This window comes from Pipistrellus hanaki (genome assembly GCF_964339955.1).
Source record: "Pipistrellus hanaki genome assembly, chromosome: 2".
In the NCBI taxonomy this organism is placed as follows: domain Eukaryota; kingdom Metazoa; phylum Chordata; class Mammalia; order Chiroptera; family Vespertilionidae; genus Pipistrellus; species Pipistrellus hanaki.
In genome coordinates, this window is record NC_140504.1 from 199,486,402 (window position 1) to 199,513,416 (window position 27,015).

Below are 27,015 nucleotides of genomic sequence, written 5' to 3' on the forward strand. Positions count from 1 at the left end.
CTTGTCCCCACCCCGCCGCGGGGCCGGTCTGAGGCCAGGGCTGTGCTCTGGGTCGGCCGGAGCGCGGGGAAGAGCGGCCCTGCCACGCTCAGCGGCTGACATTCCGAGTGTCCAGGTCCTGCCCAGCCTGTGGGCGCCGCTCTGAGGGCTGGCGGCAGGACGGCCCCCCCGAGGAGCAGGGCCACGGGGAGCGGGGCTGGGGTCTCAGTGGGGATGGGGGATACGGGGAGCGGGGCTGGGGTCTCAGTGGGGATGGGGCCCACGGGGAGTGGGGCTGGGGTCTCAGTGGGGATGGGGCCCACGGGGAGTGGGGCTGGGGTCTCAGTGGGGATGGGGGATACGGGGAATGGGGCTGGGGTCTCAGTGGGGATGGGGGATACGGGGAGCGGGGCTGGGGTCTCAGTGGGATGGGGGATACGGGGAGCGGGGCTGGGGTCTCAGTGGGATGGGGGATACGGGGAGCGGGGCTGGGGTCTCAGTGGGATGGGGGATACGGGGAGCGGGGCTGGGGTCTCAGTGGGATGGGGGATACGGGGAGCGGGGCTGGGGTCTCAGTGGGATGGGGGATACGGGGAGTGGGGCTGGGGTCTCAGTGGGACGGGGGCCCGGGACCGGCTCTGAGGCGGCTCTGTCCTCCCCTTTGCCGTGCGGTGCAGTGGGAGCCGCTTCCGGCCACGTGCCCGCGCCTCCTCTGGGAGCCGGAGACCCGGAGGGACAGTCCCGGCCTGGCTGAGGGAGACGAGTGAGTGGGCGCCCCTGCTGGCCGGCGGCCGCCCCACACAGCCCTCCTCCTGCAGGAGCGCCCTGTACCACCCCTCCCTGCTGGAGGCCGGGAGGAGGAGCCTGCTGGTGCAGGCGGCCCAGCAGCTCTCCAAGGAGAAGGAGGCCTGGGGCAAATCGGAGCGGAACCGGCTGCTACGGGTCAGGTGGGCCTGGCCCTGCCCGAGTCCCTCCCACCAAGCTCACGTCCATGTCCCCCCAGACCCCTCCCGTCAGCTCCCCGCCTCCCGAGGCCCCGCCCTGGCTGTGAGGAGGGAGAGCAGGTGTGTCCCAGCCAGGGGCCCCCACCCCACCTGGAGGATGCGTGACCTCCTTGGCCCCTGTGCATGCACACGTGTGTGTGTGAGAGAGAATGCATGTGTGTGTGAGTGTGCGTGTGTGAGAGAGTGCTGTGTGAGTGCATGTGTGTGTTTGTGAGAGTGTGTGTGTGAGTGTGTGTGAGAGTATGTGTGTGTGTGAGTGTGAGTGCGTATGTGTGAGTGCGTATGTGTGAGTGCATATGTGTGAGTGCATATGTGTGAGTGAGTGTGTGTGTGAGTGCGTATGTGTGAGTGTGTGTGTGAGTGCGTATGTGTGAGTGTGTGAGTGAGTGTGTGTGTGTGTGTGTGTGTGTGAGTGCGTGTGTGTGTGTGTGAGTGAGTGTGTGTGTGAGTGCGTATGTGTGAGTGCGTGTGTGTGTGTGAGTGTGTATGTATGAGTGTGCATGTGTGTGTGTGTGAGTGCGTATGTGTGAGTGCGTGTGTGTGTGTGAATGTGTGAGTGTGTGAGTGCGTGTGTGTGTGTGTGAGTGTGTATGTATGAGTGTGCATGTGTGTGTGTGAGTGCGTATGTGTGAGTGCGTGTGTGTGAATGTGTGAGTGTGTGAGTGTGTGAGTGCGTATGTGTGAGTGCGTGTGTGTGTGTGTGAGTGTGTATGTATGAGTGTGCATGTGTGTGTGTGAGTGCGTATGTGTGAGTGCGTGTGTGTGTGTGTGAATGTGTGAGTGTGTGAGTGTGTGTGTGTGTGTGTGTGAACCCCCTCTTCACTCAGCAGCTCTGTCTCCATCAGGGGCCCACACTCTCTAAAAACCAACCCCAGGCCACACCTCTCTGCCGCCCACATGTGGTCTAAGTCCCAGGTCCTCACCCACCTGGTCCTGGTGTCGGGCTTCCTCAGCCGGACCCGGGCTCCCCGGGCTCTCGGACCTGCGTCCCGTCCGGCGGGGCGGGTGCGGGCGAGCCGTGCATGTGTCCCGCAGGCGGTCCACGCTCCTGCAGAAGGAGCACGGGCTGCGGCACCAGAAGCTGGTGGAGGACGCCCGGAAGAACCACCGGGTGGCGGTCATGTTCCTGAAGGCATCGCTGGGCAGGTGCCTCCTCCGCGGGCGGAAGGCAGGGGGCGGGCGGGCAGGCGGGCGGGCAGGGGGTCGGGCAGGCAGGCGGGCGGGCGGGGGGAATCTGGGTGTGGTGGCCGGCCTCCCTTTGTCGCCGAGTCTCGTCATCCTCATCCAGCGGGAACGCGTGTGCGCGTTGCTGCGGGCTGCTTGCCCGAGTGTCCAGGGCAGGCCCCGTCCCCGCCCCCCTCCCATGGGCTCCCCTCCGCCCTCCGCGGCTGGCGGTCACCGGCCGCCCCGCCCCCAGGGTGCAGGAGCAGGAGCGGCAGCGGGAGCGGGCGGCCATGGAGCACGTGCAGAGGCGCATGGATGCCGTGCTGGCCCTGAAGCACAGCATCACCGCCAACCGGGTAGGGCCTCCTGCTCCCGCCTTCCAGCCTCACCCCCTCTTGCCCCGGCCCCCCAGAGTGCCCCCCCTCCTGCCCGGCCCCCCGAATGCCCCCACGTCCGCTCAGGACTCCGTGCTCCCTGGGGACACACCCGGCATCCGGCCAGCCTCCTGATCAGACCCAGGTCGGCCAGAGGACAGCAGCGTGGCCGCCCCCACGGCCTGGCCTGCGGGGGGCCGTGACGGGTTCCAGTGTCGGGGCTCCCTGGAGGAAGGGACCCGGGCTCAGGAGGTGCCGTTAGGCCAGGGGAAGTGGGGGGAGGGGTCGGCCTCGGTGACAGTCAGAGGCAGGAGCGAGCATCCGGGGAGGCGGGGAGGCGGGCGGGCGGGCAGGCACACACCGTATGGACCCGGTCTGCAGGAGGGGGCTCCGTGTGCATGTGCACGGGTGTGTGCAGGTGTGCGTGCCCTGCGAACGCTGTGCCCTCCGTGTGCTCTGCTCCCAAGGAAACGCTGCGGAAGTTCCAGGCGTGGGGCCAGGCCAAGGCCAGGCAGGCCGCGCAGAGGGCCCAGGCGGAGAAGCAGGTGATCCAGGCCCACGGCGGCGATGCCTTCAAGCAGCTGTACCACCATCGCCGGCGCCAGGAGCTGGAGGCCCAGAAACGGTGAGGCCGGAGGGGCCAGCCTGGTGGGGGGGGGGGGGTGGTGGTGAGAGGGGCCTCTGCTTCTGCCCCAGCCCGCCTCAGTCCTGCCAAGCCCTCCCTCCACCCCCTGCCCAGGTCCCTCCCCCACTACCCTGTGCCCTGTGCCGGGCACTGCCCTCAGCTTCCTGCCTGGTTCCCAGGTGCTGCTCCCGGCACCAGCCTGCCCTCCCTGCCCCCCCCACCCCCACCCCTGTCCCTTCAGTTCTCAGCTTCCAGGGCATCCCTCTCCGGCCCCCCCAGACCAGAGCTCGGCATGCTGTCATTCACCCCGAGACAGCCCCTGCGCCCTGCCGGGTCCCCCCACAGCTCCCAGGCACCGGCCCGAGAGGTGGCCCCAGGAGCCGCCCACCCAGCGCCCTGCGGGAGTGCTCGCTCAGGCCCAGGCTTCTGCCCGCCCCTCCAGCCTGTCCCCCTCCCCCCTCCCCACAGCTGCTAGCATCTGCCCAGGTGCCTGAGCATCACCCCTTCCTGGTGGGCCCGGAGCAGCTCTGCCCCACCCCCACCCCCCGCCAGTCCCTTCGTCTGGCAGGAGGGGGGAGGGGGCAGGAGGAGCAGCTAGAGAGAGAGAGCGAGAGCGAGGAGCTCAGGCCTGCGGCTGCCTCCTGTGTGGGTACTCCGTGGGGCACCCCGGTTGCCGCAGGAAGCTCGCGAGGGCTGAGGCCCTGTGTGCTGTGGGGCCGGACCAGGCAGAGGTTCGAGGCCTGGGCTCCCCGGAGCGGGGCCAGGCCTGGACGCCGGCGGGGCCTGTGCTCAGGAGGGCGGGAGGCCAGCCCCAGGCCCTCTCTGAGCCGCCGCCGTCCCCAGCGCCTTCGAAGAGGAGCAGACACTCCGGAAGCACGAGATCGTGAGCCGGCTCCTGAAGGAGGAGGCCGAGGAGAGCAGGAGGCGGTGGCCGCCATCCCCGCCCGCCGAGGCCCCCGCCCTGCCCTCCCTGCGGGCCAAGACCTGGGAGTACCTGGCCGACCTCAGCGAGGGGCGGACGCCCCAAGCCGTGGGCCTGGCGGTGAGCCCCGCGGGCACAGGGCCCTGGGGACACGGGGTGGCCTCCCTGCGTGAACCAGGCCGAGGATTCCTGCCCCTTCGGCCCCCGTGGTCCCCTCGGAGCGGCTCTGGGTCATGGCAGGTGGGCGGCGGCCACGTGTGTCCACCTGGGGGCCGGCCTGTCTGGGCGACGCTCAGGGGTGAGGGGCGGGACCCAGGACCGGCACTCAGCAGCCACGGGAGCTTCGGGTCAGGCCGCTCCCCTCCCCAGTTTACAGGTCAAGACGGAAGGTCAGTCCCGGGCCAGGGCCGGCCGGTGCCTGTTCCCCCACAGGCAGGTTATCAGCGGGGCCAGAGATGGCGCTTTCCTCTCCGTTCCCCCCCGTACCCCGACCGGGGCTGTCTCTGCCCCTCCGGTGGGGCCGGGAGGCAGGAGCCCGCCTGAGCCTGGCGGGCACTTTCGATTCTGCGCTATGACTGCTGTGACCCCAGCACCTGAAGGTCAGGTCACTGGCTGACCCCACCCGCTGCCAGCAGCACCCTCAGGCATTTCCGGTCTTTTCCTGTTTCCCAGGCCCAACTGGGTCTCCAGCACCTGCCCTCCTCCCCTCCCGAGCCGCCCGGCCCTCTGTCTGCGCCCTGACCTCTGTCTGACATCCTGTCTGGCTCGGAGCCCCGGCTCCGTCCCGTTACCACCCGGCGCTTCCGGGAAAACCAGAGATGCCGGCAGCTCATGGTCGGGCCGGTCGGGCACAGCTACCAGGGAGAGCCTGCTCCGTGGGTGTCGGGGGGGGGGGTGCACAGAGCAGTGTGGACGCACACGCCCCTTTACGTGGGAACACTGGGCGGACGGGGCTCTGGTTGCCGGAACGGGAAGCGCCAGGCCCTGACCCCGTGTCCTCGCTGCCACTGGTCCCGTCCCTACACCGGCCCGTCTCCCCCTCAGGAGGAGGACGACAGCTCCCCCCTGGAGCACACCCGACTGATAAAGTCCACCTCCAGTGAGTCCATGCAGGGCGACCCCCGGACCCTGCGGAGCCCCAGCTGGGATCACCAGACGCTGGCGGAGCCCGAGATCGCCGGGCTCTGGAACAAGGGCTACGAGTCCCAGCAGGTACCTGCTCTGCGGCGTGAGGTGCTCCCGGCCGGACACAGGCTGCATCCTTCATCCCCTTCCCGCCCCCGTGCCCCTGCTTACCCCCCGGCCCCCTGGCCGGCCTCCTGGGCGAAGGTCACGCCGGGACCCGGACCTCCCCGGCCTCTGGGGGCCACGGGGACGCGGTCAGGGCTCGCTGTGGGACGATCCCCACTTTGTCCCGCTTCGTCTTCGGGAGAGGATTTCCGGAAAAGGCATGAGCTTAGACTGCCCCTTGAACGCCATTTTCAAGGAATGTGCTCTTGCCGAGCCCTAGCCTCCTGACCCTGAGGAGCAGGCGCCACTGGATGGGCCGCCCAGTGCGCTCCCAGGACTGTGGCCACCGCCGTGGCTCTGTCCCCGCTCCAGTGGCCACGGCCAGGCCACACGCAGATGCGTGCCGTGGCTGGGAAGGCAAAGCCTCTCCAGTCCCGGGGATGCTGGGCTGATAGGCCCGGACAGGAGCCAGGCCCAGGGAGGTGGTGGCCGGCCTGGGCAACGAGGGCAGCAGGACAGCTAGCTCCTCGGCTGGGACACACAGAACTTTCCAGAAGGCCATCCTGGGGCTGGCCTGGCTCCTGAGGCGGGAGGCCCGGAGGGGAGTTTGGTGAAGGAACCGCCGCTTTGCCGCTCTCTCCCCAGACCTGCCGGGACCCTGGCGGTTTCGTCCTCTCTCCCTCTGAAGTGGGGCGCCTGCCTGGCTCACGCCGGGCTCCCCAGTGACCCCCGGCCCAGGCTCTGTCCCTGTGACCCCCAGGGGCCCAAGGAGGACGTGGACTGGAAGCCGGTGCGGGGGACCAAGATGGAGAAGGACATCCTGGCCCGCACCATGGAGCAGCTGCGGGGCGGCATCATTCACAAGCAGGTGGTCTCCGGCCGCGAGTTCAAGGGCTGCCCCTTCAACAGCAAGCCCAAGCTCATCCACTTCAAGGTGACCTGTCGGGGGCGGGGTACCCGCTGGGGGGAGGGTGCAGGGGTGACCGGCCAAGGGGGGCACCCGGGGCCCCGTGCAGGGGTGACCCGCCGAGGGAGGGGTGACCCACTGAAGGGAGGGCCCCAGGGCCGGGTGCAGGGGTGACCTGGGGAGAGGAAGGCGCCAGGGGCTGGAGCAGGCGTAACCGGCTCAGCCCGCCTTCGAGGGGCGTGGCTTCTGAGTGTCCTGTTGAGAAGGGAAAGGACAGGCCTGGTCCATCTCTGCGGGGGAGGGGCTGCGGGTGCCAGGACGTACCCAGCCTGGGCCCACACTGTCCAGCCCCCCCCAGAATCCCCCAGGGCCCCGGAAGCTGGCTCATGCGAGCCCTGCACCTCACCCTGCTCCAGGGCCACAGAGGGGCAGCCGTGGGGGGGGGGCCTCCCCACGCCGGCCAGCTCGGCCTCCCGGCGAGGGTAACCGCAGTGCCCCTAGGACTTCGACATCGGCAAAGTGTACAAGAAGAAGATGACGCTCATCAACGCCACCTACACCATCAACTACTGCAAGCTGGAGGGCGTGGACGAGCACCTGCGGGACTTCGTCAGCATCCTGTGAGGGCGGAGGGCCTGCCCTCAGGCCCCGGCTCCCGCCTCCCTCCCCGTCCCCCCTGTCTCCCCCTCTCCACCTCTACCCCTCCCACCCCCCAGCCCCCGCCCTGCATGGTCTCAGACCCCCCAGGGCTCCGGGCTCCGATCTGGGACAGCTGCTCCCCCGGAGCCACCGGGCCCCATGCTCAGCCCCCCTCTGTGCCTTGCGTAGCGGCTGCCACGCTCTCCCTGAGGCCCCCACTCACGCTCCTCGTTCCTCAAAGCTCAGCTCCGAGTCCTCCTCCAAACGGCCTCATTCCCTCCTGGGCCGGACCCTGTGGGCGCTGACCCCACGCCGCGGCTCCTGTCTGCCACGTCCTGCTGCCCCAGCCTCTGCTCAGCCTCCCGGGGCCTGTCCTCCCGGGGGGAGAGAGGGCTGGACCCGCTGCCCAGGGCCCCTCGGTCAGACCCCACCCAGGACAGGCTGCATCCAGCCTCTAGGGAGACCTTTCTCACCGAGACCCAGGCCAGGGTGCCAGCACATCCCCGGGGCAGCTGCAGCCCTGTTTCTGGAAATTTCCCTGCCATGGGGCTCCCTGTCTGGCATCGCCCTCACCCGGGGCCAGCGGAGGCTGTGGTCCCCTGGGGCTTTTCTCCCTCCTCCACCCACCCACCTACCCGCTCACGCTGGGGCACCCTGTGTGCCAGTCCTGGGCAGGCAGGAGGGCACGGTCCCCGCAGGGACCGCCCTCAGGGAGCTAAGCTCTGCATGCCGTCCCCGTGGGTGCTGCGTGCCGTCCTATGGGTGCTGCGTGCGTTCCCGTGGGTGCTGCGTGCGGTCCCGTGGGTGCTGCGTGCGGTCCTGTGGGTGCTGCGTGCGGTCCCGTGCGGGGAGATGAATCGGGACCTGCCTGTGTCTGCCCGCAGCTTCGACCCCCCCGGCCCCATGTCGGCCGGCATGTCCTGTGAAGTGCTGGTCACCTTCAAGCCCATGGTGAGTCCGGTTCTGGGCGAGGGTGAGGCGGGCGCTGCCGGTCCTCGGCTCCTCAGCTCCGGGCTCGGCCCCGTCGGCTCCCGCAGGCCCGCTGCCCCATTAGTTCCCAAACATGCCGATCTCGTTCCTCCGGGCAAGCCCTGCCCTCTGGGTCGGGGTCTGCTGGGGGCCCCCTGGCCGTAACGCCCTCAGGGCCCGGCTGTGCGCGGCCGTCACGGAGGCACACGCTGCCGCTCGGTCCTCAGGTGGAGAAGGACCTGGAGGGACACATCTGGTTCCTGGCGCAGACAGGCCGGTTCTCCGTCCCGCTGAAGTGCTCCATCAAGAAGTGCTCGGTGCGTCCGGCTGGGCGGGGGGCCCTGGAGGGGGGGGGCACAGAGGGGACACGTGGGTCTCCGTCGCACCCCCCTCCCCTAAGACACACTCCCCAGGGTTGGGGAGCCCTCTGGCCGTCCGCTCTGCAGCCCTGCCCCCCCTCTTAGTCACCAGCCCTGGGGGCCTCCCACTTAGTCACCAGCCCTGGGGCTCCCCATTTAGTGTCCCCTGTGCTTGCCTGGTCTTTCTCTCACCTTGGACCCGTTTCACCCGTTTTGCCACTCCCGCCTCCCCCGCCAGCCTGCTCCCCCAGGGCTGCTCCCCCCACAGGGCTGCTCCCCCAGGCTGCTCCCCTCAGAGCTGCTCCCCCAGGGCTGCTCCCCCAGGGCTGCTCCCCCAGGCTGTGGACGAAAGGTGGGTTCTGCACGGGCTGCTGCCTGGCCCAGTCACCCTCCCCTGGTCTCTCGGCAGCTGTCCCTGGACAAGGAGCTCATCAACTTCGGCAGCTACGTGGTGGGCGAGACGGCGTCCCGGGTGGTCACGCTGTCCAATGTCGGGGCCCTGGGCACTGGGTTCCGGGTGCAGCTGGCGTCCGAGCCCTGCGAGCTGGAGATGAGCCCATCGGTTATGCAAGTGGTGAGTGCCCCTGCCCAGTGCAGCGGGGGGCAGGCGTCCTGCTCTGAACAGGAGATGCCCCTGGAAGCAGTGAAGGATGAGGGTCGCAGGGCCAGTGCCGCTCCAGCAGGTGGCAGCACTGCAGTGGCCCCAGCCTCAGAGCCCGGCCTCCACATGCGCCTCCGAGTCCGGTGGGGCCTCCCCGCCCACAGGGCTGTGCAGATGGGCCCCCATGGGTGCCACAGACAGCTCCCCGCACCCAGCTCCCTGTCGCGTGGTGGGTGCAGATGGGGGAGGGAAACGGCCTTTTAAGACACTCGTCCGAGTTTGTGACACTTTCCTCTGAGAAGCACCATGCCGGCCCCCGCAGACAGGCCCCTGCCCGGCTCCGGCTCCGGCCGAGGGCACGGACAGGCCCCGGCCCGGCTCCGGCCCAGGGCAGGGGCCTGGGTTGCAGTTGGACCCGGCCCCGGTTGGGCGGGTGTGGGAGGCAGCCGATCGGTGTTTCACCTTGATGCTTCTCTCCCCTGTCCCTTCGCTCTTTGTAAGAAACCAGCGGGAGAAACACCCTCGTGTGAGGAGTGACAAAGACAAAAGGCGGTGGCAGCGTGAGCCCATGCAGCTCTGTCCTCCAGGGGCCACGTCTCCGTGGAGTCTCCAGCAGGGGGAGTGGGGGGGTCCAGGCAGTGGTGGGGCGGCTGGGGACAGAGGTGGGAGGCCTGGGGCGTGATCCCCGCCCAGCAGGGCCTGGGATGGTGGGTGAGGAGGGCACAGGCCAGGCTAGCTGGGTGGGCACGTGCCGGCCCTCGGGGTGCTCAGGTGCCAGCTCTGCGCTCTCTGAGGGGCATCTGCCTACCTGGCAGCAGCTCCCCAAGCGGTGCCCTCTGTCTGTGGCCCTGTGGCCCCGGAGCCGCTGCGGGCACTGTCTCCCCGCTGCATGCACAGCGGAGCGGGCGGAGCAGTGAGCTCGGGGCGGGAAGCAGGGGTGGGGCCGGGCCAGGAGAGGAGCCTCACAGCCTGAGCTGGACGCAGGGAAGGGGGTATGGAGGGGGTGGCAGGGGGCGGGAGGAGCACACAGTGGCTCCAGGGCGGGCACCAGCACCTGTGGGCTCCGAGGAGGAGCCAGGACCAGCCTTGGGGGCTGGAGTTGGCACTAGCCGAACCATCAGATGGCAGGAGCCAGCAGCACCCGCCCAGGCCGGTGGGGCTCCCTTGTGAGGTGAGGCGGTGCACACGCCAGCTCAGGCTGGGCCGAGCTCCTGTGTGGGGCGAGGCGGTGCACACGCCAGCACAGTGTGCTCTCTCCGTAGAGCAGCGTGTTCACCTACGATGAGCGGAGCATGTTGGAGAAGGTCCTCCCCACCGACTCTGACCAGCGGGTGGTCGGCCACGAGCCCTACCTGACGGAGCAGGACCAGATGCGCAGCCCAGGTGAGGGCACGGCAATGTGCATGGTGTGGGCATGTGTGGGGGGTGGCCGTGTGCGGGCACGGGGGGTGGCGAAGAGGGGGCAGGACCACAGAGCAGCCAGGTGAGCGGGCAGCACGGCGGCCCCCTCGGAGGAGCCGCCCGGAGGCCCTGTGGTGCGGCCAGTGGGACGGAAAGGGCTCCCTCTGGCACAGGAAGTGGCGGCGAAGGGCGGACATGGCTTAGCCGCCTCCTCCCCTCGGGAAGGTCCGAACGGGACATGAGGTGCCGGCCTGGGGCGCAGCCAGACAGAGGGGGGAGGAGACAGAGGGGAGGCCTGGGGCCCTGGTGGGGTCGCTGGAGGCACAGCCCCAGGCCCAGGCTCGGAGCAGAGAGCACATGGACAGGGCAGCTGGCCCGGCCCAGCCCTGCGCTGAGGGGGATGACCCAGCAGGCAGACCCCTGACCCTGCAGAGCAGCTCCTGCCTCCCTTCCCAATTCTTCTGGCTCAGCCATCCCTCCCCCCCACAGGTCACCCGGTCACCCAGTCACCCAGCAACGGCAGGCATGGGGGGGTCCTTCGGCACAGGGAGCCACTGCCCCGTCTGGGCCCTGGGCAGCACCCAGGCCCCAGCCCCTGCCCCTGCCCCGGCCGTAGCCCGCAGCCCGCCCTCCCCTCACTAGGTCCCTCTCGCCGGCCATGCTCCTCAACACACACCCTGCTGTTTGCTCATCTCAACACAAAACCTCCCAAGTCCTTGTCCCCCCTTCTGCTTGGAGTGAACCCCAAAGGCTGGCTGGGTGCTCTCTCCTCTCAGACTGCTGTGCCCCCTCTCCCTCACCAGGGCTTTGGGCAGAGCTCCCCGCCCCCTTCCTGTTCCAGGTGCCCTGCTTCCTGTCCCAGATGCCACCCTTCCTCTCCCAGGTGCCCCGCTTCCTGTCCTAAGGTGCCCCCATGCTCAGAGCAGCAGGGGATGCAGAGCAGGGAGGGTCTCCCCCCAGCACCAGCTCCTGGGCCCCTGGGTCAGCGGGAAGGGTCGGAGGCCGTGTCTCGGGGTGGGCACAGCTTCCCTCTGCGTGGCCAGTCCTCACCTCGAAGCGCCTCCTCTTCCAGAGTCAGAGGATGTGGTCACCATTCTGAACATGTTCTCCACCGAGGACCAGATGGAGATCATGCTGGGGGAGGTGAGTGAGGCCTCCCGGGCTGCGTGCTGTCCCGGCAGCGGCCTCCCGGGCCCAGCCGTCACGGCCGTGGGGGCAGCCTCTGGGCATTGCTGTCCGCCGGCTCCGTCCCAAGCGGGTCCGGCAGAGCAAGGGCAGCGAGGCCGGGTGGTGGGTGCTGAGCCTGCTGAGCTGTGGCAGCGTGTGTGCTTGTGTGCGATTGTGTGTGCGTGTGTGTGCGCACGCGTGTGCACGTGTGTGAGTGCGTGCAAGGCCTGCAGTCATCGAGGAGAGCAGTGCTGGGCTGGGGGAGCATGTCAGGGTGGGGGGCAGGACCAGGCCTAGCAGGCTTTGTGGCGCTGCCCCCACCGCCCTCGGGGACATGCCCTCGGGACACACCGCAGGAGGCCTGGGGGCGCCATGGAGCAGGGACCTGAGCCGCACCATCTCGTCAGGTCACAGAGGGCTACATCGGCCCCTTCAGCTCCATCAAAGTGCCCGTCATCTTCTCCCCGGTCACGCCCGGCACTGTGCAGAGCCACTTCCAGGTCACCTTCAAGAACCAGCAGTGCCCGACGGTGAGTGTCCTCACCTGCACACCTCCTGGCGCCCTTCCCCCGCCACATGGCACGCCTCCGCGCTCAGGCACCCAGAGCCAACAATGACACGTGTCCACACACATGCCCACGAGCATACGTCCACATGTGTCCACATGGGTTTGTTCCGCATATATGTGTGTCCATATACATATGGACACACGTCTGTGGGCACACGGTCACATGTATGTGTCCACGTGTGCATGAGTGTCCATACAGTGCATAAACGTGTGCACACACGTGTGTTCGTGCACACAGCCTTTGCTCTAAATCGCTATAAATGTCTTTTTTAATTTCCAAGTAGTTGAAATTTTTTCCCTTTTTATCATTTGCATCTGGAATTCTTTTCAGATGATACACGTGCACTGGCTCTCTTTTTTAATTTGTTGAAGTTTTGTTTGTGGTGAGAGGTGAGGTTGACTGCAGACGATGAGCAGATCTGCTGGCCATGATTCCCATCCCCCTCCCCTCCCTGCCCTTCTCCTGTTGGCCCTCCTCTCTGCAGGCGGCTCCCGGCTCCCAGCTCCCGGCTCCGTTAGGCCCCTGCTTACTGCCGTGTGCTGTGCCTCTCCCAGGCCCTCCCACACCCTCTCACCGTGCTGTCAGAGAGGAAGGGAGGGAGGGAGAGAGAATCATCAATGACAAGAGAGAATCATGGACTCGCTGCCTCCTGCACGCCCCATGGTGGGGATCGAACCCTAGACCCAGGCCTGTGCCCCGACCGGGAATCGAACCCTGACCTCCTGGTTCAGAGGTCGACACTCAGCCCCTGAGCCCCGCTGGGCAGGCTGATTGGGAATTCTCACAGTAGAGAGACTTCTCTGAGTCACACGTTTTGAAGTCCCTGTCCCTGCGTGGCCAGTGCTGACCTCCGTCCCCCTCCCCCCCAGCTGTACTTCCACGTCACTGGGGTGGCGGTCGACGTGCCGGTCTGGGTGCCCAAGTCCATCGTGGACCTGAAGATCTGCATGTTCGACCGGCTGTATCAGGACACCATCCAGGTCCACACGCGGTGAGCGCGCCATGGGCTCGGCCGGCTGGGTCGGGAGAAGCCTGAGGCGCTTCTGGGAGCTCTTCCAGGGCCCAGGGGTCCCCGGCCAGAGTCCCAGGTCCCAGCCACCGGGTCAGTCCTTCTCCTGCAGCTGTGAGGCCTGTGGGGGAGCCGAGGAAGGGAGCCTGGAGAGCAGGGACCAGCCGTGACGGGGAGCAGGCCGCAGGGTGGGGTGGGCATGCTGGGTCCTCTGGCTGGACCTGAGCTGGGAGCTGGGAGCAGGGACAGAACTTCACGGAGCTGCAGCCACGGGCCATGGCCTGGCCCCCAGGAGCTGGAGCGTCCCGCAGAGCCTGTGCCTGGGCAGGAGGGGGCAGAGGCTGGTCAGACAGGGTCCCCTGTCACCCCAACGCCTCCAGGCCTGGCACCAGCGCCTGCTTGCAGGGCCCTCCCGGGAAGCCTCAGGGTCCTGAGAACCTGCGAGGGCTGTGCCCTGGTCGTGGTGTTCTCGTTCACGAGACCTCTCACCTGACTTCGGGTGGGCAGACCCTGGCAGTGAGGTCAAGGCGCAGCTTGGCATGGGGGAGCCCGAGCGCCAGGCTGGGTGGTGAGAGCCGGCAGGCCCCGCAGGCAGTGAACCCCAGGTCCGGCTCCCTCCCGCCCCCCGGCCGCAGGTCGAAGGCAGCCCTGCGCCTGAAGTTCGAGGTGTGCAAGGAGCTCCGGGGCCACATGGAGCTCCTGCCCGAGACAGGCTACATCCAGGCCCTGTCGTCCTACTCGGTGCAGCTCAAGTTCCTGCCCCGGTGAGCGCGGGGCAGGGCGGGGGGTCCTGGCGGAGAGCAGGGCGGTGCCCTGTAGCTCCCCATGCCCTGTGCTTCCTGCAGCCGTGGCTCTCCCGTGGCCTGTTTATCTCAGAGAGGGCAGGGCAGAGAGCGCTGCTGTCCACTTACTGCTGCCCTCACCGGCTGCTTCCTGTCCCTGCCCTGACCGGGCTCAAACCTGCAACCTCCGTGTTCGGGACAATGCTCTAACCCAGTGGTCAGCAAACCTCGGCTCACGAGCCACATGCTGCTCTTTGGCCCCTTGAGTGTGGCTCTTCCACAAAACACGTGCGTGTACGCACATTCAGTGCGATTGGAACTCCGTGGCCTGTGCACTGACGTCGGTTTTCGGCCTGGGCGAGTCTGTTTTGAAGAAATGGTTCTAATGCCAAGCCTCACTCAAGGGGCCAAAGAGCCGCATGTGGCTCTCAAGCCGAGGTTTGCTGACCACTGCCCTAACCAGCGGAGCTCCCCAGCCAGAGCTAATTGCAGGGTTGAAAAGCACCACTCAGGTTTTTTTAAATAGAAATATTTACATAAAAAATAAATCAGCCTGCCCACTGAAGGGTCCCGAGTTCTATTCTCAGTCATGACACGGGCCCAGGTGTCGGGGCGTGCAGGCGGCAGCTAATTGTTGTTTCTCTCTCCCTCTCCCTCCCCCTTCCTCTCTGGAATCAATTATACACGTGTGTGTGTGTGTGTGTGTGTGCAAGTGTGTGTGTATGTGTGTCTGCGTGCATGTGTGTGCGTGCGTGTGCACCACTCAGGTCAGTGTCACTGTCGTTCCCCGAAATACAAGCGAGAAGACCTGATGCCAGTGGCTTGGTCTCTTGCAGACACTCTCTCCCCGAGGACGCCGGCAAGTATTTCGACAGGGAGAGCCGGATCCTGGAGGCCCCGCTGACAATCCGCGTGGCTGACCAGGTCTGGGGGGCCTCCCGGGAAAGCCGGTGTTTGGGGAGCCGGGGTGCTCTGGGAGCTGGGCCTCCTGCGGGTTCCCCGTCACCAGGCCAATGATGGCTTCGGGACAATCCTGCAGGGGAGGTGCAGGAAGCGGGTGTGTGTGGTCAGCGGGGCAAGGGGCTCCCCAGGCTGACACCTCACACACCTGCTCACACTCACACCCACGCTGACCTCACACTCAGGACACGCACACATTTGTGCCACGTGTGCTCAGTCCACGTCTCCCATTGGCACCTCGGTTACAGCTGCATCCACGCCCTGGCAGGTTGGATGGCAGAGAGGGGTTCCTAAAGGGGTTCAGCATGAGGGATGCGCTGGCGCTTTGCCTGTCAGGTCAAGCCCGTGGAGTTCACCGTCCACGCCACCGTCACCACCTCTGACCTGGAGATCTGCCCCCTGGAGGTGGACTTTGGCTACTGCACCATCTACGAGGCCATCCGGACCCAGATCAGCGTCTGCAACCTGTCCCTCCTGCCCCAGGAGTTTGGGTTCGTCGGGGTCCCCAAGGTGCGTCATGTGGGCAGGGAGGCGTGGGGGCGGGGCTGAGTCAGGAAGCTTGGGGCCCAGGTCAGGTGACTGCTGATGGAAGTCCAAGCCGCCTCCCGCTCCCGCCTCCCTCCCACTCTGCCCGGCTCTCTCTCCGTCTCTCTCTTCATCCCTCTCTCCATCCCTCCTGCCCTGTCGCTGCCTCAGCCCGCCTTCCTTCACCCTTGCCTCTCTCCTTCTCTGGCCACTGCACCCACAGGCTCCAGACCCGCTGCCCCTTTCCTGCCCAGCTCTGGCCTGCCTGGTCCGCAGGGCAGCCAAGACGAGGCCCCTCCTGGCTGCCCGTCCCCTCCTGGAGCTGCCCCTCTGTAGACCTCATTGTCCACTGATAGCACACACATGTGCTCACAGGCACACATACGTGCTCACACACTAACATATACATCGACGTGCACATCACACACTGCTGCGCCAGCCCCCACGCGTGCCCCGCACTCTCATGACGTGTGTGTGTGTTCTCTTGTTGCCGTGATGCTGGGCAGTTTGTGGACATCCAGCCCAACGACGGCTTCGGGACGATCCTGCCCCTGGAGACCGTGGAGCTCGACCTGATCTTCCAGCCCATGAAGGCCAAGGAGTACAACTTCGAGCTCGTCTGCAAGTCGGAGATCAACCGGTGAGTCGGGGCGGGGCAGGGGCGGTGAGGGGCCGACAGGGGCTCCTCAGACCTGGCACAGACCCCTGAGGGTAGGTGTGTGTGTGTGTGTGTGGACATGCGTATGAGTGTTTGGTGTACCTGTGTGCAGGGGAGAGTAGACACGTGTGTGAGTTCATGTGAGTGCGTGTACATGTGTGTGGTGGGCATGTGTGAGTGTGTGCATATATGTGGGTCCGTGTAACATGTTAGTGTGATCACATGTTGGTGAATATGTGTGTGTGTGCTGTGTGTGAGTGCACATGTGGGCATGATGGAGGGCCTGAGTGCGTTGCCAGAGGCGGAGACCCAAATCCTGCCGGTAGACGTGCTGCATGTGAGCTCGTGGCTAAAGAAAGGCATTCACGGGGTAAGAGGCGCGGGGGTAGGGGGGGGCACCTGTTCCCGCGGGAGGCATGAGACCACACATCCGTCCCTTCCTGAGAGGAGGGCATGTCACACGTGGCTCTGACGCCTCACCCCACTCCCAGCTGCCCATGCCCGAATGAGTGCCTCGGGGGGAGTGGAGGCCATGGGGGTGGCGGGCAGCACCACCCTGGCACGGGCATTGGGTGGAAGCCGGGCCGGCTGTGGCTCTGGGCTGAGGAGGTGCGGACGGAGCTCCGGGCTAAAACCCCGAGTGCAGGCCTGCCGCCAGGCTCCTGTGCTCACACCACGGAGCGCTCTCTCTGTCTTACTTAACGATAATAAACATGGAACCAGATAAGCCGGCAGCGGCTCCTTAGTGACCAGCGGCTGACGTTTTAACTGTCCGTTAACATGTGCACAGAGCCCTGGCCACGTGCTCCGCTGTGAGAGCTTCTTCCAGAAATGCCACGGAGGGGCTCAGTCCCCGGTCGGGCAGACAGGAACCCGCCCGCGAGGCCCGAGCTGAGGGGAGCACAGGCGGAGGCCGGGGGTGGGCGGGGACGGGCAGAGCTGCCCCACAGCCTCCACATGCATGGAGTGGACGTCGGGGCCGTGCCAGCCGGTGGCCCTGCGTCCCTCCTGGGTGCCCCGCGCCGAGCCGCCGGCTCAGAGCCATCCAGGCCGGTGTGGAGGGACCGACCCCGAGCCGGCGCTCGCTGACCCCGAGCGCCTGGCCGCCCCAGGTGCTTCAAGATGACGTGCCGGGCGGTGGCCGTGCACCCGCCCCTGCAGCTGTCCCACTACCAGGTGAAGTTCGCGGCCACGGCCCTGTACGACATGTCGGTGGCCTCGCTGTACGTCATCAACTCGCACCTGAGCATGAACTCGCTGACGCACTCGGTGCCACGCATCGGCTCCGAGGACACCTGCCCCGTGGGGCCCACGGCCTTCCAGTTCCTGCTGCCCCCCGACTCGCCCATCACCATCTCGCCCTCGGTGGGCACTGTGCTGCCGGGAAAGGTGGGTGTGGGCCTGGGGGGCACCACGGCCCGGCTATGCCCCCTGACACGGCCGGTGTGGGGTCAGCTCGGCCCTGCAGCCCGGGCAGCTCAGGGGCCGCCGTGGCCGTGAGCTCAGCCAGGAAGACGCCGGCCCCGCCTGGGGGTCCAGTCCCCGTGACTGACGTGTGGCTTCGTTCCGCCACGCTGTCCCCCAGGCTTGGGCTGGGCTCGGGCCGGGCAGCCAGGGGGGGTCAGAGGCCTGGTCTCCAGGAGCACAAGTGTCTGCCTGTCTACTGGGCTGCTCCAGGCCCCCCCCCCCAGGTCCTCACAGCCTCTCTGAGTTACTTTCTGACCTCAGAAAGGTGGGGCTGCTGAGAGGACTGCGTGAAGGGCACATGGAGGTGGGGGTGCAGGGCCCCCCGGGTTCCAGAAAGGAGGGTTATGTAAACTCATGGCATTAACGGTACAATACGCTTAGGGATGGCAAGCCTGGGGTATTACAGGACACCGCTCCGCCTCCCTCCTCTCCTCCCCCCTCCTCTCCTCCCCCTTCTCCCCGCTCTTTCCCTTCTCCTCCTCTTTTTCTTTCCCCTCCCTGTCTCCCCTTCTCTCACTGTCTCCCCCTCTCTCCCCGTCTCCCCCTCTCTCTCCTGTCTCCCCCTCTCTCCCTGTCTCCCCTTCTCTCCCTGTCTCCCCCTCTCTCCCCGTCTCCCCTTCTCTCAGTGTCTCCCCCTCTCTCTCCTGTCTCCCCCTCTCTCCCTGTCTCCCCTTCTCTCCCCGTCTCCCCCTCTCTCCCTGTCTCCCCCTCTCTCCCTGTCTCCCCCTCTCTCCCTTTCTCCCCTTCTCTCCCTGTCTCCCCTTCTCTCCCTGTCTCCCCTTCTCTCCCTGTCTCCCCCTCTCTCCCTTTCTCCCCTTCTCTCCCTGTCTCCCCTTCTCTCCCTGTCTCCCCCTCTCTCCCTGTCTCCCCTTCTTTCCCTGTCTCCCCCTCTCTCACTGTCTCCCCCTCTCTCTCCTGTCTCCCCCTCTCTCTCCTGTCTCCCCCTCTCTCCCTGTCTCCCCTTCTCTCCCTGTCTCCCCTTCTCTCCCTGTCTCCCCCTCTCTCCTGTCTCTCCCTTTCTCTCTCTCATCCCCCCCCAACGTGGTCGACCGCCTTTGCATCACGGCCCAGGGAGCCGCTGAGCTGTGGGAGCCGCTGTGCTGGTCGTGGGCGGTCGGGGGCAGGAACTCGCCCCACATCTCAGGGCTGAGAACAGTTTCCTTCCTCGTCCTCATCAGGGCGGGTGGGTCCGACCCACATGGCAGAGTGGGCTTGGGACCGCCCAGCAGCCCCCTGCCTCCCAGGAGGAGTGGTCAGGGAGGGCTTCCCGGAGGGGGCATGCCACCCTGAGCCCCCAGGGAGATGGGGGCTCACCAGGGAGCTCGCAGGACCTGGGGGGGGGGGCAGGGAGCTGGGGCAGCGGGCGCTGGGGCGGGCGGCGGGCGCCGGGGCGGGCAGGGTGCCATCAGGGCGGCTCTGCCCTCGACCCTCTCCCCAGAGACGCCTGGTCCAGGTGGCCTTCCGGCCCGTGCTGTCCACCGAGGTGATCCGCCAGCAAGCCTTCCAGGCCCAGGGCAAAGACAGGGGTGTCAAAGTGGGGCGCGGCCACCCTGAGGTGGGGACAAGGCTCCAGAACGTTCCCCGCCCTCAAGACCCCTGGCGGGAGGGCTGACTTGTCCCTGGGAGGCCCCCCATCCTCCCAAGAAAGCACCCCCCGAGGGGGGACCCCAGAGGTGGCTCTGGAGCAGGTGGGGCCTCCCGCCCGGTCTGAGCAAAGGGAGGACTGGACACAGCAGAGGAGCCGGGTCCACGGGAGGGGGTGCTGCTGAGAGTGGCCCCAGGGCCCAGCGCAGGGCCAGGCCTCCTCGACCTGCAGGGCGAGGAGGACCCTGCCGAGGGCTCTGGCTGGACCTGGACGGCGCTCCCGGTGCTGTTTGTGTTCTGAGCGCCACTCAGACCCCACCCGGCGGCTCTGTGCCCACTGGTGCCTCGGCCCCAGGTGCTGGCCGGGGGTGCTCAGGACGGGGCTCTGCCCACTGCTCACTCCAGCCCCTCCCATCTTCCTGAGGGAGCCACTTAGGGTGAGGGCTGCCGCTCCCCACACACCCATCCCCCACCCCACCGGGTACCAGCACTGGCAGCCTGGAGGCTGGGGCTGCCCTCAGCCGCCTCTCGCCTCCCAGTCGCACAGGGAGAAGGCCAACCCCCGGAGGGACCGGCAGCAGCTGTCCATGTCCCTGCTGCGCATGCACAGCCGGGAGCATCTGAGCCAGGAGCATCCGGCCCAGGACTCGGCCCAGCCCTCCCACCCACCCAAGCAGCAGGAGCTCAAGTTCAGGTGGGCGTGAGCCCGCGCCCCCCCTCCCCCCAGGCCCCTGCCAGGCCCCGTGCTGCCCGTCAGACTCTCCACGGACTCCCACGCTGGACGTCTAGGCCCTGCCTCGGCCCCGGCACCCCTCCTGGCATGTGTCCGCCCGCCCGGATAGAGGGAGCCCCAGAGAGCTCGGAGGGCCGGGCTCACCCGCCAGCCTGGGCGCCAGAACCCGCTCCCTAGCCAGGCGCCTGAGCGGGACGAGGGGTCCGGGAGGTGGGCAGTCAGCTGGCCGGCCGGCACTGGCACAGCCCATGTGCCCCCGTGGCCCGAGCCTGACGAGCAGGTGCCCCGTGCGGGGAGGGGGGCAGGGGCGTGGGGCACGGGTGCAGGCACGGTGGCCGCCTCGTTCCAGCCCCGAGGAGTACCAGGCGGCCCGGGCCACGCTGGCCAGGACGTTCCGGGGCCGGTTTGACAGGATCGTGGTCCCCTGCGTCGTGGCCAGTGGCGACATCCAGGACCAGAAGGGCACGGAGCCCCTGAGCTTCAGGTGCAGCTCGGCCTGGGCGGGTGGCGGGTTAGAGGTCCCTCTTCCTCCTCTGCTCCCAGCCCACACCCAGGGCACAGGGCCAGGGCGAGGGGGTGGGGCCAGGGCGAGGGGGTGGGGCCAGGGCGAGGGGGTGGGGCCAGGGCGAGGGCCAGGGTGAGAGGGTGGGGCCAGGGCCAGGGTGAGGGGGTGGGGCCAGGGCGAGGTCCAGGGGTGGGAGTGGGGGTGGGGCCAGGGCCGGGCACAGGGCCATCAGCACCCGCCCACCTACCCGCAGCCCCCACAACACCCTGTTCCTGGAGCTGTGGTGCCCGGCGGTGGCTCCGTCCATCATCGTGGCATCAGACAAAGGCAACACCATCTCCAACTTCGGCGACGTGGCTGTAGGTGAGTCCTCGTGGGGCCCAGCCCCCCCCCCCGCCTCCACCGGAACCCGGCCCCGTACCCACCTGCCCCCACGACCCCGTTTCAGGTCACCGGGTATCCAAGAAGGTGTCCATCCAGAACATCTCCTCCGAGGACATGTCCGTATCCTTGTCCAGCTCAGGGCGGGCCTGCGGAGGGGGGGCTCCGGGGGGGACTGCGCCCACCTCTGGCCACCCTTGACTCCGGCCCTCAGCTGGACTTCTCTGTCCTAAATCCCAACGGCCCCTTCCACCTGCTGAACCCCATGGACATGCTGCCTGCCGGGGAGACCCAGGACCTGGTGCTGTCCTTCGCTCCCCTCGAGAGCACCCTGGTGAGTCCTGGCCGCCATCGCCGCCCTCCACACCCCATGCCCCTGCCCGCCCAGCCCCCTGTGCCCGTGGGCCCCTGCTTTACCGGGCGGGCAGAGCAGTCTCGGCTCCAGCACAGGCCGCCTGCCGCTCTGAGACGGAGCTCCGCCAGGGTCCTGGCCAGTGTCCGCCCTGCGCTGAGGGGCCCGTGTCCACCCTGAGGGGCCCGTGTCCACCCCGAGGGGCCCGTGTCCGCCCCGCGCTAAGGGGCCCCTGTCCGCGCTGAGGGATGTGATGTCCATGCTGAGAGACGTGGTGTCCGTGCTGAGGGACGTGGTGTCCGCGCTGAGGGGCCCATGTCCGCGCTGAGGGGCCCATGTCCGCGCTAAGGGGCCCGTGTCGCCCTGAGGGGCCTATGTCCGCGCTGAGGGGCCCGTGTCACCCTGAGGGGCCCATGTCCGCGCTGAGGGGCCCGTGTCGCCCTGAGGGGCCCGTGTCTGCTCTGAGGGCCCGTGTCCGCACTGAGGGGCCCATGTCCGCAGGCCCAGGAGACGCTGGACATCATCACCAAGAGGGGCACCCTCACGCTGACCCTCGTGGGCACCGGCGTGGCCTCCATGATCACCTGCTCCATCGCGGGGGACGTGCTAAACATGGGCTACGTAATCGCCAGGGAGTCCGTCTCCTCCATCTTCAAGGTGCCCGCCCTGCCCTGCCCAGGCTGTGGGGGGGGCACCCCAGGGTCAGGGAGCCCCCCACCGGCAGGCAGCCCTCCCTCCACAGCCTCCAACCAGGACACCCAAAGGCCCTGCTGGGGGCCTGCCTGGGGGCACGGCCTGGGGGCACTGCCCAGGGGGGCACGGTCTGGGGGCGCTCACAGGCCCGGTCCCTGCAGCTGCAGAACAACTCCTCGCTGCCCATCCAGTTCTCCGTGCGCCTGGCCAGCCTGTCCAGCTCCCGCCAGGAAGAGCTGCAGCGGCTGCCACGGTTCCTCACCTCCAGGGCCCATAGGACCCAGATCGTAGGTGAGCAGCTGGGGGCGGGGCCTGGGGCGGGGCGGGGCCTGATGAGGCTATGGGCGGAGTCTGCAGGGCCGGGGGCGGGGCCTGATGGGGAGGGGCCCGGTGAGGAGGGGAGAGGACTGTGGGCGGGGCTTGTGACAGTCACGCCCCCGCAGGCACGCAGAACCACAACGGGCAGAGCGTGTTCAGCGTGGTCCCGGTGGCGGGCATCCTGGACCCGGGCGCCACGCAGGACTTCACCGTGACCTTCAGCCCCGACCACGAGAGTCTGTACTTCTCGGACCGCCTGCAGGTCCTGCTCTTCGACAAGGTGCCGCCGCCCGCGCTGCCGCCCGTGGAAGGGGGGCCTGAGCCGGGCCCCCAGCCTGGGAGGTGGGGGAGGACTAGTGGCCTGCCCCCCGGCCGCACCGGCGAGCGGCGCTGTGCTCTGTCACCTAGAAAGTGTCCCAGGACATGCTGCTGCGGGGCGCGGCCCGCGAGCACATGATGTTCGTGGAGGGCGGGGACCCCCTGGACGTGCCCGTGGAGTCGCTGACAACCATCCCCTCCTCCAGTCCAGAGCGCAGGGAGGGTGAGCCTCTGAGGTCCCCCCCACCCCACGGGGAGCCCTGTACTGGGGAGGGCCTCCCTCTGCCCCAGCCCCCCCTGCACCCCCACCGGCCCCAACCAGCGCCCCCGCCAACGCCAGAACCAGAGGAGCTGAAGCCCATCCTGGTGACGCTGGACTACCTTCAGCTGGACACGGACACGCCGCCGCCCCCTGCCACCCGCGAGCTGCAGGTGGGCTGCATCAGGACCACTCAGCTGTCTGCCAAGAAGGTGACCTGCCTTGCGCCAGTCCCCCTGCTGGGCAGCCCAGCCCTGACCCCGCCCTGCTGGTCAGGCTGGGAGGGCGGGCGGAGCTGGGTGCCCTCGCCCTTGCCCGCACCCTCACCCACCCGCCGGCCCAGCAGCTCCGTTCCGCTCCCGCAGACAGTGGAGTTCAGCCTGGACAGCCTGGCCGCCCTGCAGCACAAGGGCTTTACCATCGAGCCCTCCAAGGGCTCCGTGGAGCGCGGCCAGACCCGGACCCTCAACATCTCCTGGGTGCCGCCCGCCGACTTCGATGTAGGTGCTCTGGCCGTGGGAGCCAGGGGGCTGCAGGGCAGCCTGGGCGAGGGAGGCAGACGGGGGAGCTGGTGGACAGGCCTCAGCTGGCTGTTTGTCCCCCTCCCCCTCTCATTCCAGCCGGACCACCCGCTCATGACGTCCGCCCTGCTGCAGCTCCGGGGGGACGTGAAGGAGACCTACAAGGTCTTCTTCTTGGCCCAGGTGCTGGCCGGGCCCTGAGGCCGCAGGGCCTCTGCAGGGCCCCTGGACCCTCCTGCCCACCCTTGCAGCCCCCATCTGTGGTCCAGACCAGACCTCCCATGGGCCTGGGACTGGCATTTCTGCTGGGCAGCCCTGTGTGACCCCATGTCGGGGCCCCAGCCCCACAGCACAGCTGCTCCCTGCAGCCCACTTGGTCCCGCCCACGGCCAGCTCCTGCTCCTGCCTGAGCCCTCAGCTCCCAGCCCCCAGCCCGGCCCACACCTGCCCAGTGGGAGGCAGGTCTGTCAATAAACCCTCCGTGTGACCCATGTGCAGGTCTGTGTGCAGGGGACAGCGATTCACACGAGCACAGTGTGAGGGGGGCAGTCCTGAGCTCTGGAGGGTGGTGCCTGGAGCACTTGGGGGACAAGTGGCAGGGCAGGGCTGGGGTGGGATGGGGGGTAGCTTAGCCCCCTCTGCTCCTCACCACATCCAGATCTCAGATAACCCCAAGCAGGGCGGAGCTAATGTGTGAGCCCCCCAGCCAGGCCGGGAGCCAAACTTATGACTTGGTTCCCTTTTCTGAACTGGGTTCAGACGCAGCCTCCGGGACCACTGCCCTGCAGAATGGAAGCCGCCCCCAGCCCTGGCCCAGGATGTGCCTGCAGCTCCCAATGGTGCCAGGCACCAGGAGGGCACTGCAGCCTTCCCGGTCAGAGGCTCAGGGCGCCAGGCACCTCCCTCACTCTGACCCTCACTGTAACCCTGCCCCCTCCCTCACCCTCACCCTAACCCTGCCCCCTCCCTCACCCTCACCCTCACCCTAACCCGGCCCCCTCCCTCACCCTCACTCTCACCCTCACCCTAACCCTGCCCCCTCACTCAAGCCTGAGACAGTGGCCGGACTATGCAGGACTCCTGTCCAGTGGGCACAGCCAGGCTTCTCCCTACCCGTCACGGGCTAACCAGCTGGAGCCCCAGCTGCCTCCTCCTTGGGGGCAGCCACAGGGGAAGCCGGGGACCTGCAGGCCCAGCCCAGCCCCAGAAGGTTCTCCCTGCAGGGGCGTTCCCGCCTCCTCCTAGGGTGCCCGCGAGAGGGGCAGGCCCCCTCCTGAGCCTGGTGGGGCCTCCTGCTGGGCCTGGGACTCAGTGCCAAGGTCCTGTCTGACCCCAAGGGGCCTGGAAGGCAGTGAGGCTGGAGGGGGGGCAGCCTGGCTGGGGGGGCCCTGGAGGCTGCATTGCAGCCGGGGTGCAGGACAGCTTTGGGACAGCGGCAGAGGTCAGAGATCAAGGGGCAGGTGCCTGGCAGGTCCTGGCCGGAGGGAGCCCGGCGAGACCTGCCCAAGGGGGCCACACTGCACTGCAGCGGGAGGGACGCCCGTGGAGCGTGAGCTGAGTGCGGCGTGGACGGCCCTGCCCGGCGGAGCTTGGTCACCGGATGGGGGAGTAGGGGGCACGGTGAGGCTGAGGGGCGGCACCTGGCGGGGGGGTGAGAGGTAGGGGGACCTCCTGGAAGGAATGATCTGGCCTTCCCCAGCCGACTGGACGGCGGCCCTCCAGGCCCAGACTGAGCCTGGCCTTCAGACAGAGCGCCCCCAGAAGACGGTCGCCCGCAGGACACAGCAGGCCCAGAGCCCAGCCGGACTCCCGAGGGCCTCCCCCACGCCGGCATCATGCTCTGCCGGCGCTGTGCGCTGTGCCAAGCCCGGCTTCACTGTCCTGGGTGCCACCCCGCTGGCCTCAACTTCCCAGCCCAGTGGCAGGACAGGCCGAAGGCAAGGCCTCCCCCAACCCCTGAGGCCACCCCCAGCCCCTGAGGCCACCCCAAGCCCTGCGGCCACAGGATGCCAGACGGTCCAGGAGGGCAAGAACGGCCGAGGGCGGTCCCTTAGGGCCGGAGCCGGGGCGTGGTTACGGGACCCTGGTGGAGCTGGGGGCGGGGCCTGCGCGGGGCGGGGCCTCATATAGCGGCGGCCGGGCCTGAGCTCCGCGCCCGCCCAGCATGCTCTCCGGGGCGCCGGCCGCGCGCGGGCTCCTGCGGCTGCTGCTGCCGCTGCTGCCGCTGCCTCAGGTGGGTCCGGGCGCCCGACGGGCTCCGGGGCGTGTCTGCGGGCGGCGCGCCGAGCCCAGCTCCCCTGTCCCCGCAGGTGACGCCCGGTTCCGCGGCCGGCGGCTGTGAGCCCTCGGACCAGTAAGTGCGGGCGGGGGGCGGGGCGGGGGCGGCGGGGAGGCTGGGCGCGCTAACCGCCCTGCCCGTGCCCGCCCGCAGGTGCCCGCCGCCCGCCCGCTGGAGCAGCCTGTGGCACGTGGGGTGAGTGAGGCCGGAGCCCGGCCCGATCGCCCCACGGTCCCGGGCCCAGCGCCCGGCCCCGCCGCCCCGAGGCTGACAGCCCCCCGCCCAGCGCCCCCCCCCGCCCCGGGGCGCTCTCCCCCGGGCCCGCCCGCCCCGGACCCCCGGCTCCGCGCGGACTGCCCCTTCCTGCCCGCTCGCCCGCGTCCCGCTCCCCGCCCTCCCGGGGAGGCCCCTGGCCCGGGCACCGGATCGCGCCGCGGCAGGGACAGCGTGTCCTGGGAGCGAGCCCAAGGCTGCCGCGCAGCCCGGAGGCGGCCAGGCAGCCGGACACAGGCCCAGCGCCCCGGCCTGCTCCCGCGGGAAGGAGGGGCTGGCCTGGAGGGCGGTCTCTGTGTGTGTGTGTTTAATGATAGATTTCTTAAATGCTTTTTAAAACACTTTTATTGACGAGAGGAAGGGAGAGCGAGAGAAACGTTAATGATGAGAATCACAGATCAGCTGCCTCCTGCTTGCCCCATACTGGGGATCTGGACCTCCTGGTTCATAGGTTGATGCCCAACCACTGAGCCACCCTGGCCAGGCTGTGGTTCCCTCTCCCCCCCCCCAACATTCCCGCCTCCCTGGCTGGGCATGGGGAGCGGGTGGTGGCGGGCGCGTCCAGCGGTAGGTGGTCTCGCTCCCCGCCCAGGCTCGTCCTGCTCGCCGTCCTGCTGCTGCTGCTGTGCGGGGTCACGGCCAGCTGCGTGCGCTTCTGCTGCCTCCGCAAGCGGGCCCGCGCCCGGCCCCTGCCCTCGGCGCCTCCGGCCTGCGACCTGGCCCTCTTCCCCGGGGACGGCGACAGCCCGGCGCACAGCACCGTGACCTGTGAGTGCCGCACACACACCCTCCCGGCCCCCGCCCTCTGGAGAGCCGGCCCAGCCCACAGACCTCTGCTCCCTGCAGCCTACAGCTCCGTGCAGCACCCGCTGGGCATGCAGCTGCCCCTGCCCTTCCCGGAGCTGGACCTGGACGCCATGACCCCGCCCGCCTACAGCCCCGTCTACACCCTGGAGCTGCCCCCCTCCTACGACGAGGCTGTGAGGATGGCCAAACCCGGACAGGAGGAGCCGCCGCCTCCGTAGCCTCTGCCCCTCCCCGCAGCCTCGGGCCCCGGGACCCCCGGAGGGCGGGGGAGCGGAGCCTCCAAGCCCAGCACCCCCAGCCTTCACCCTGGTGTCTCTGAGGGGGTGGGGAAGGTCTCCCAACGCCACCAGCCACCCTGTGCTCCCGGGAGACCCCAGCCCCCTCCCCATCCTTCCCCCGGGAAGGCCTGCCGTCCAGCACATTGCTGCAGCCCTGGCCCCGTTGCTATGCAACTCCAGGCAGACAGACAGACAGACAGACACACACACACACACACACACACACACACACAGGTTGCTACATCCGGCCCCAGCCCCTGGCCCAGGCCCAGCAGGCCCTCTGCCCACAGGGAGTCCCGCAGGTCTGAGCCTCCGCGGCTTTTTGGAGAGAATAAACTTTGTATCTAAGTGGCCTCTGCCTGCAGGAAAGGGCTCGCTTCGGGAGGGGCTCTCGGCCGCCACCG

At 68.3% G+C, this 27,015-nt stretch overlaps 2 protein-coding genes across 2 annotated transcripts; both read left to right on the top strand.

Moving 5' to 3' along the window:
• Nucleotides 1-346: 346 nt before the first annotated feature.
• LOC311616107 (cilia- and flagella-associated protein 74-like) lies at nt 347-23,465 on the top strand (the record flags this gene model as incomplete). The annotated part of the gene is made up of 34 exons (XM_084871334.1): nt 347-363; nt 798-926; nt 2,019-2,129; nt 2,401-2,503; nt 2,989-3,146; nt 3,990-4,188; nt 5,113-5,280; nt 6,059-6,232; nt 6,707-6,825; nt 7,729-7,795; nt 8,041-8,130; nt 8,582-8,746; nt 10,036-10,156; nt 11,247-11,317; nt 11,749-11,871; nt 12,780-12,901; nt 13,555-13,683; nt 14,538-14,625; nt 14,998-15,171; nt 15,693-15,826; nt 16,957-17,233; nt 18,750-18,866; nt 19,435-19,589; nt 19,978-20,112; nt 20,387-20,496; nt 20,582-20,637; nt 20,729-20,848; nt 21,368-21,523; nt 21,721-21,850; nt 22,003-22,157; nt 22,286-22,418; nt 22,536-22,666; nt 22,820-22,954; nt 23,075-23,465. 34 exons carry the CDS (start codon nt 347-349, stop codon nt 23,174-23,176), a joined length of 4,374 nt encoding a protein of 1,457 aa, XP_084727460.1. The 3' UTR covers nt 23,177-23,465.
• Nucleotides 23,466-25,086: 1,621 nt separating this feature from the next.
• TMEM52 (transmembrane protein 52) lies at nt 25,087-26,964 on the top strand. Its single transcript, XM_084871929.1, has 5 exons — nt 25,087-25,208; nt 25,285-25,328; nt 25,407-25,448; nt 26,119-26,294; nt 26,373-26,964. The coding sequence occupies exons 1-5, from the start codon at nt 25,140-25,142 to the stop codon at nt 26,549-26,551; spliced, it is 510 nt and encodes a 169-aa protein (XP_084728055.1). The 5' UTR covers nt 25,087-25,139; the 3' UTR covers nt 26,552-26,964.
• The last annotated feature ends 51 nt before the right edge of the window (nt 26,965-27,015 follow it).

Coding starts and splice junctions, on each gene's coding strand:
- TMEM52 (XM_084871929.1), top strand. CDS start 25,140: ATGCTCTCCGGGGCGCCGGCCGCGCGCGGGCTCCTGCGGCTGCTGCTG. Junction 25,209..25,284: donor CGCTGCTGCCGCTGCCTCAG/GTGGGTCCGGGC, acceptor CTGTCCCCGCAG/GTGACGCCCGGTTCCGCGGC. Junction 25,449..26,118: donor AGCAGCCTGTGGCACGTGGG/GTGAGTGAGGCC, acceptor CTCCCCGCCCAG/GCTCGTCCTGCTCGCCGTCC.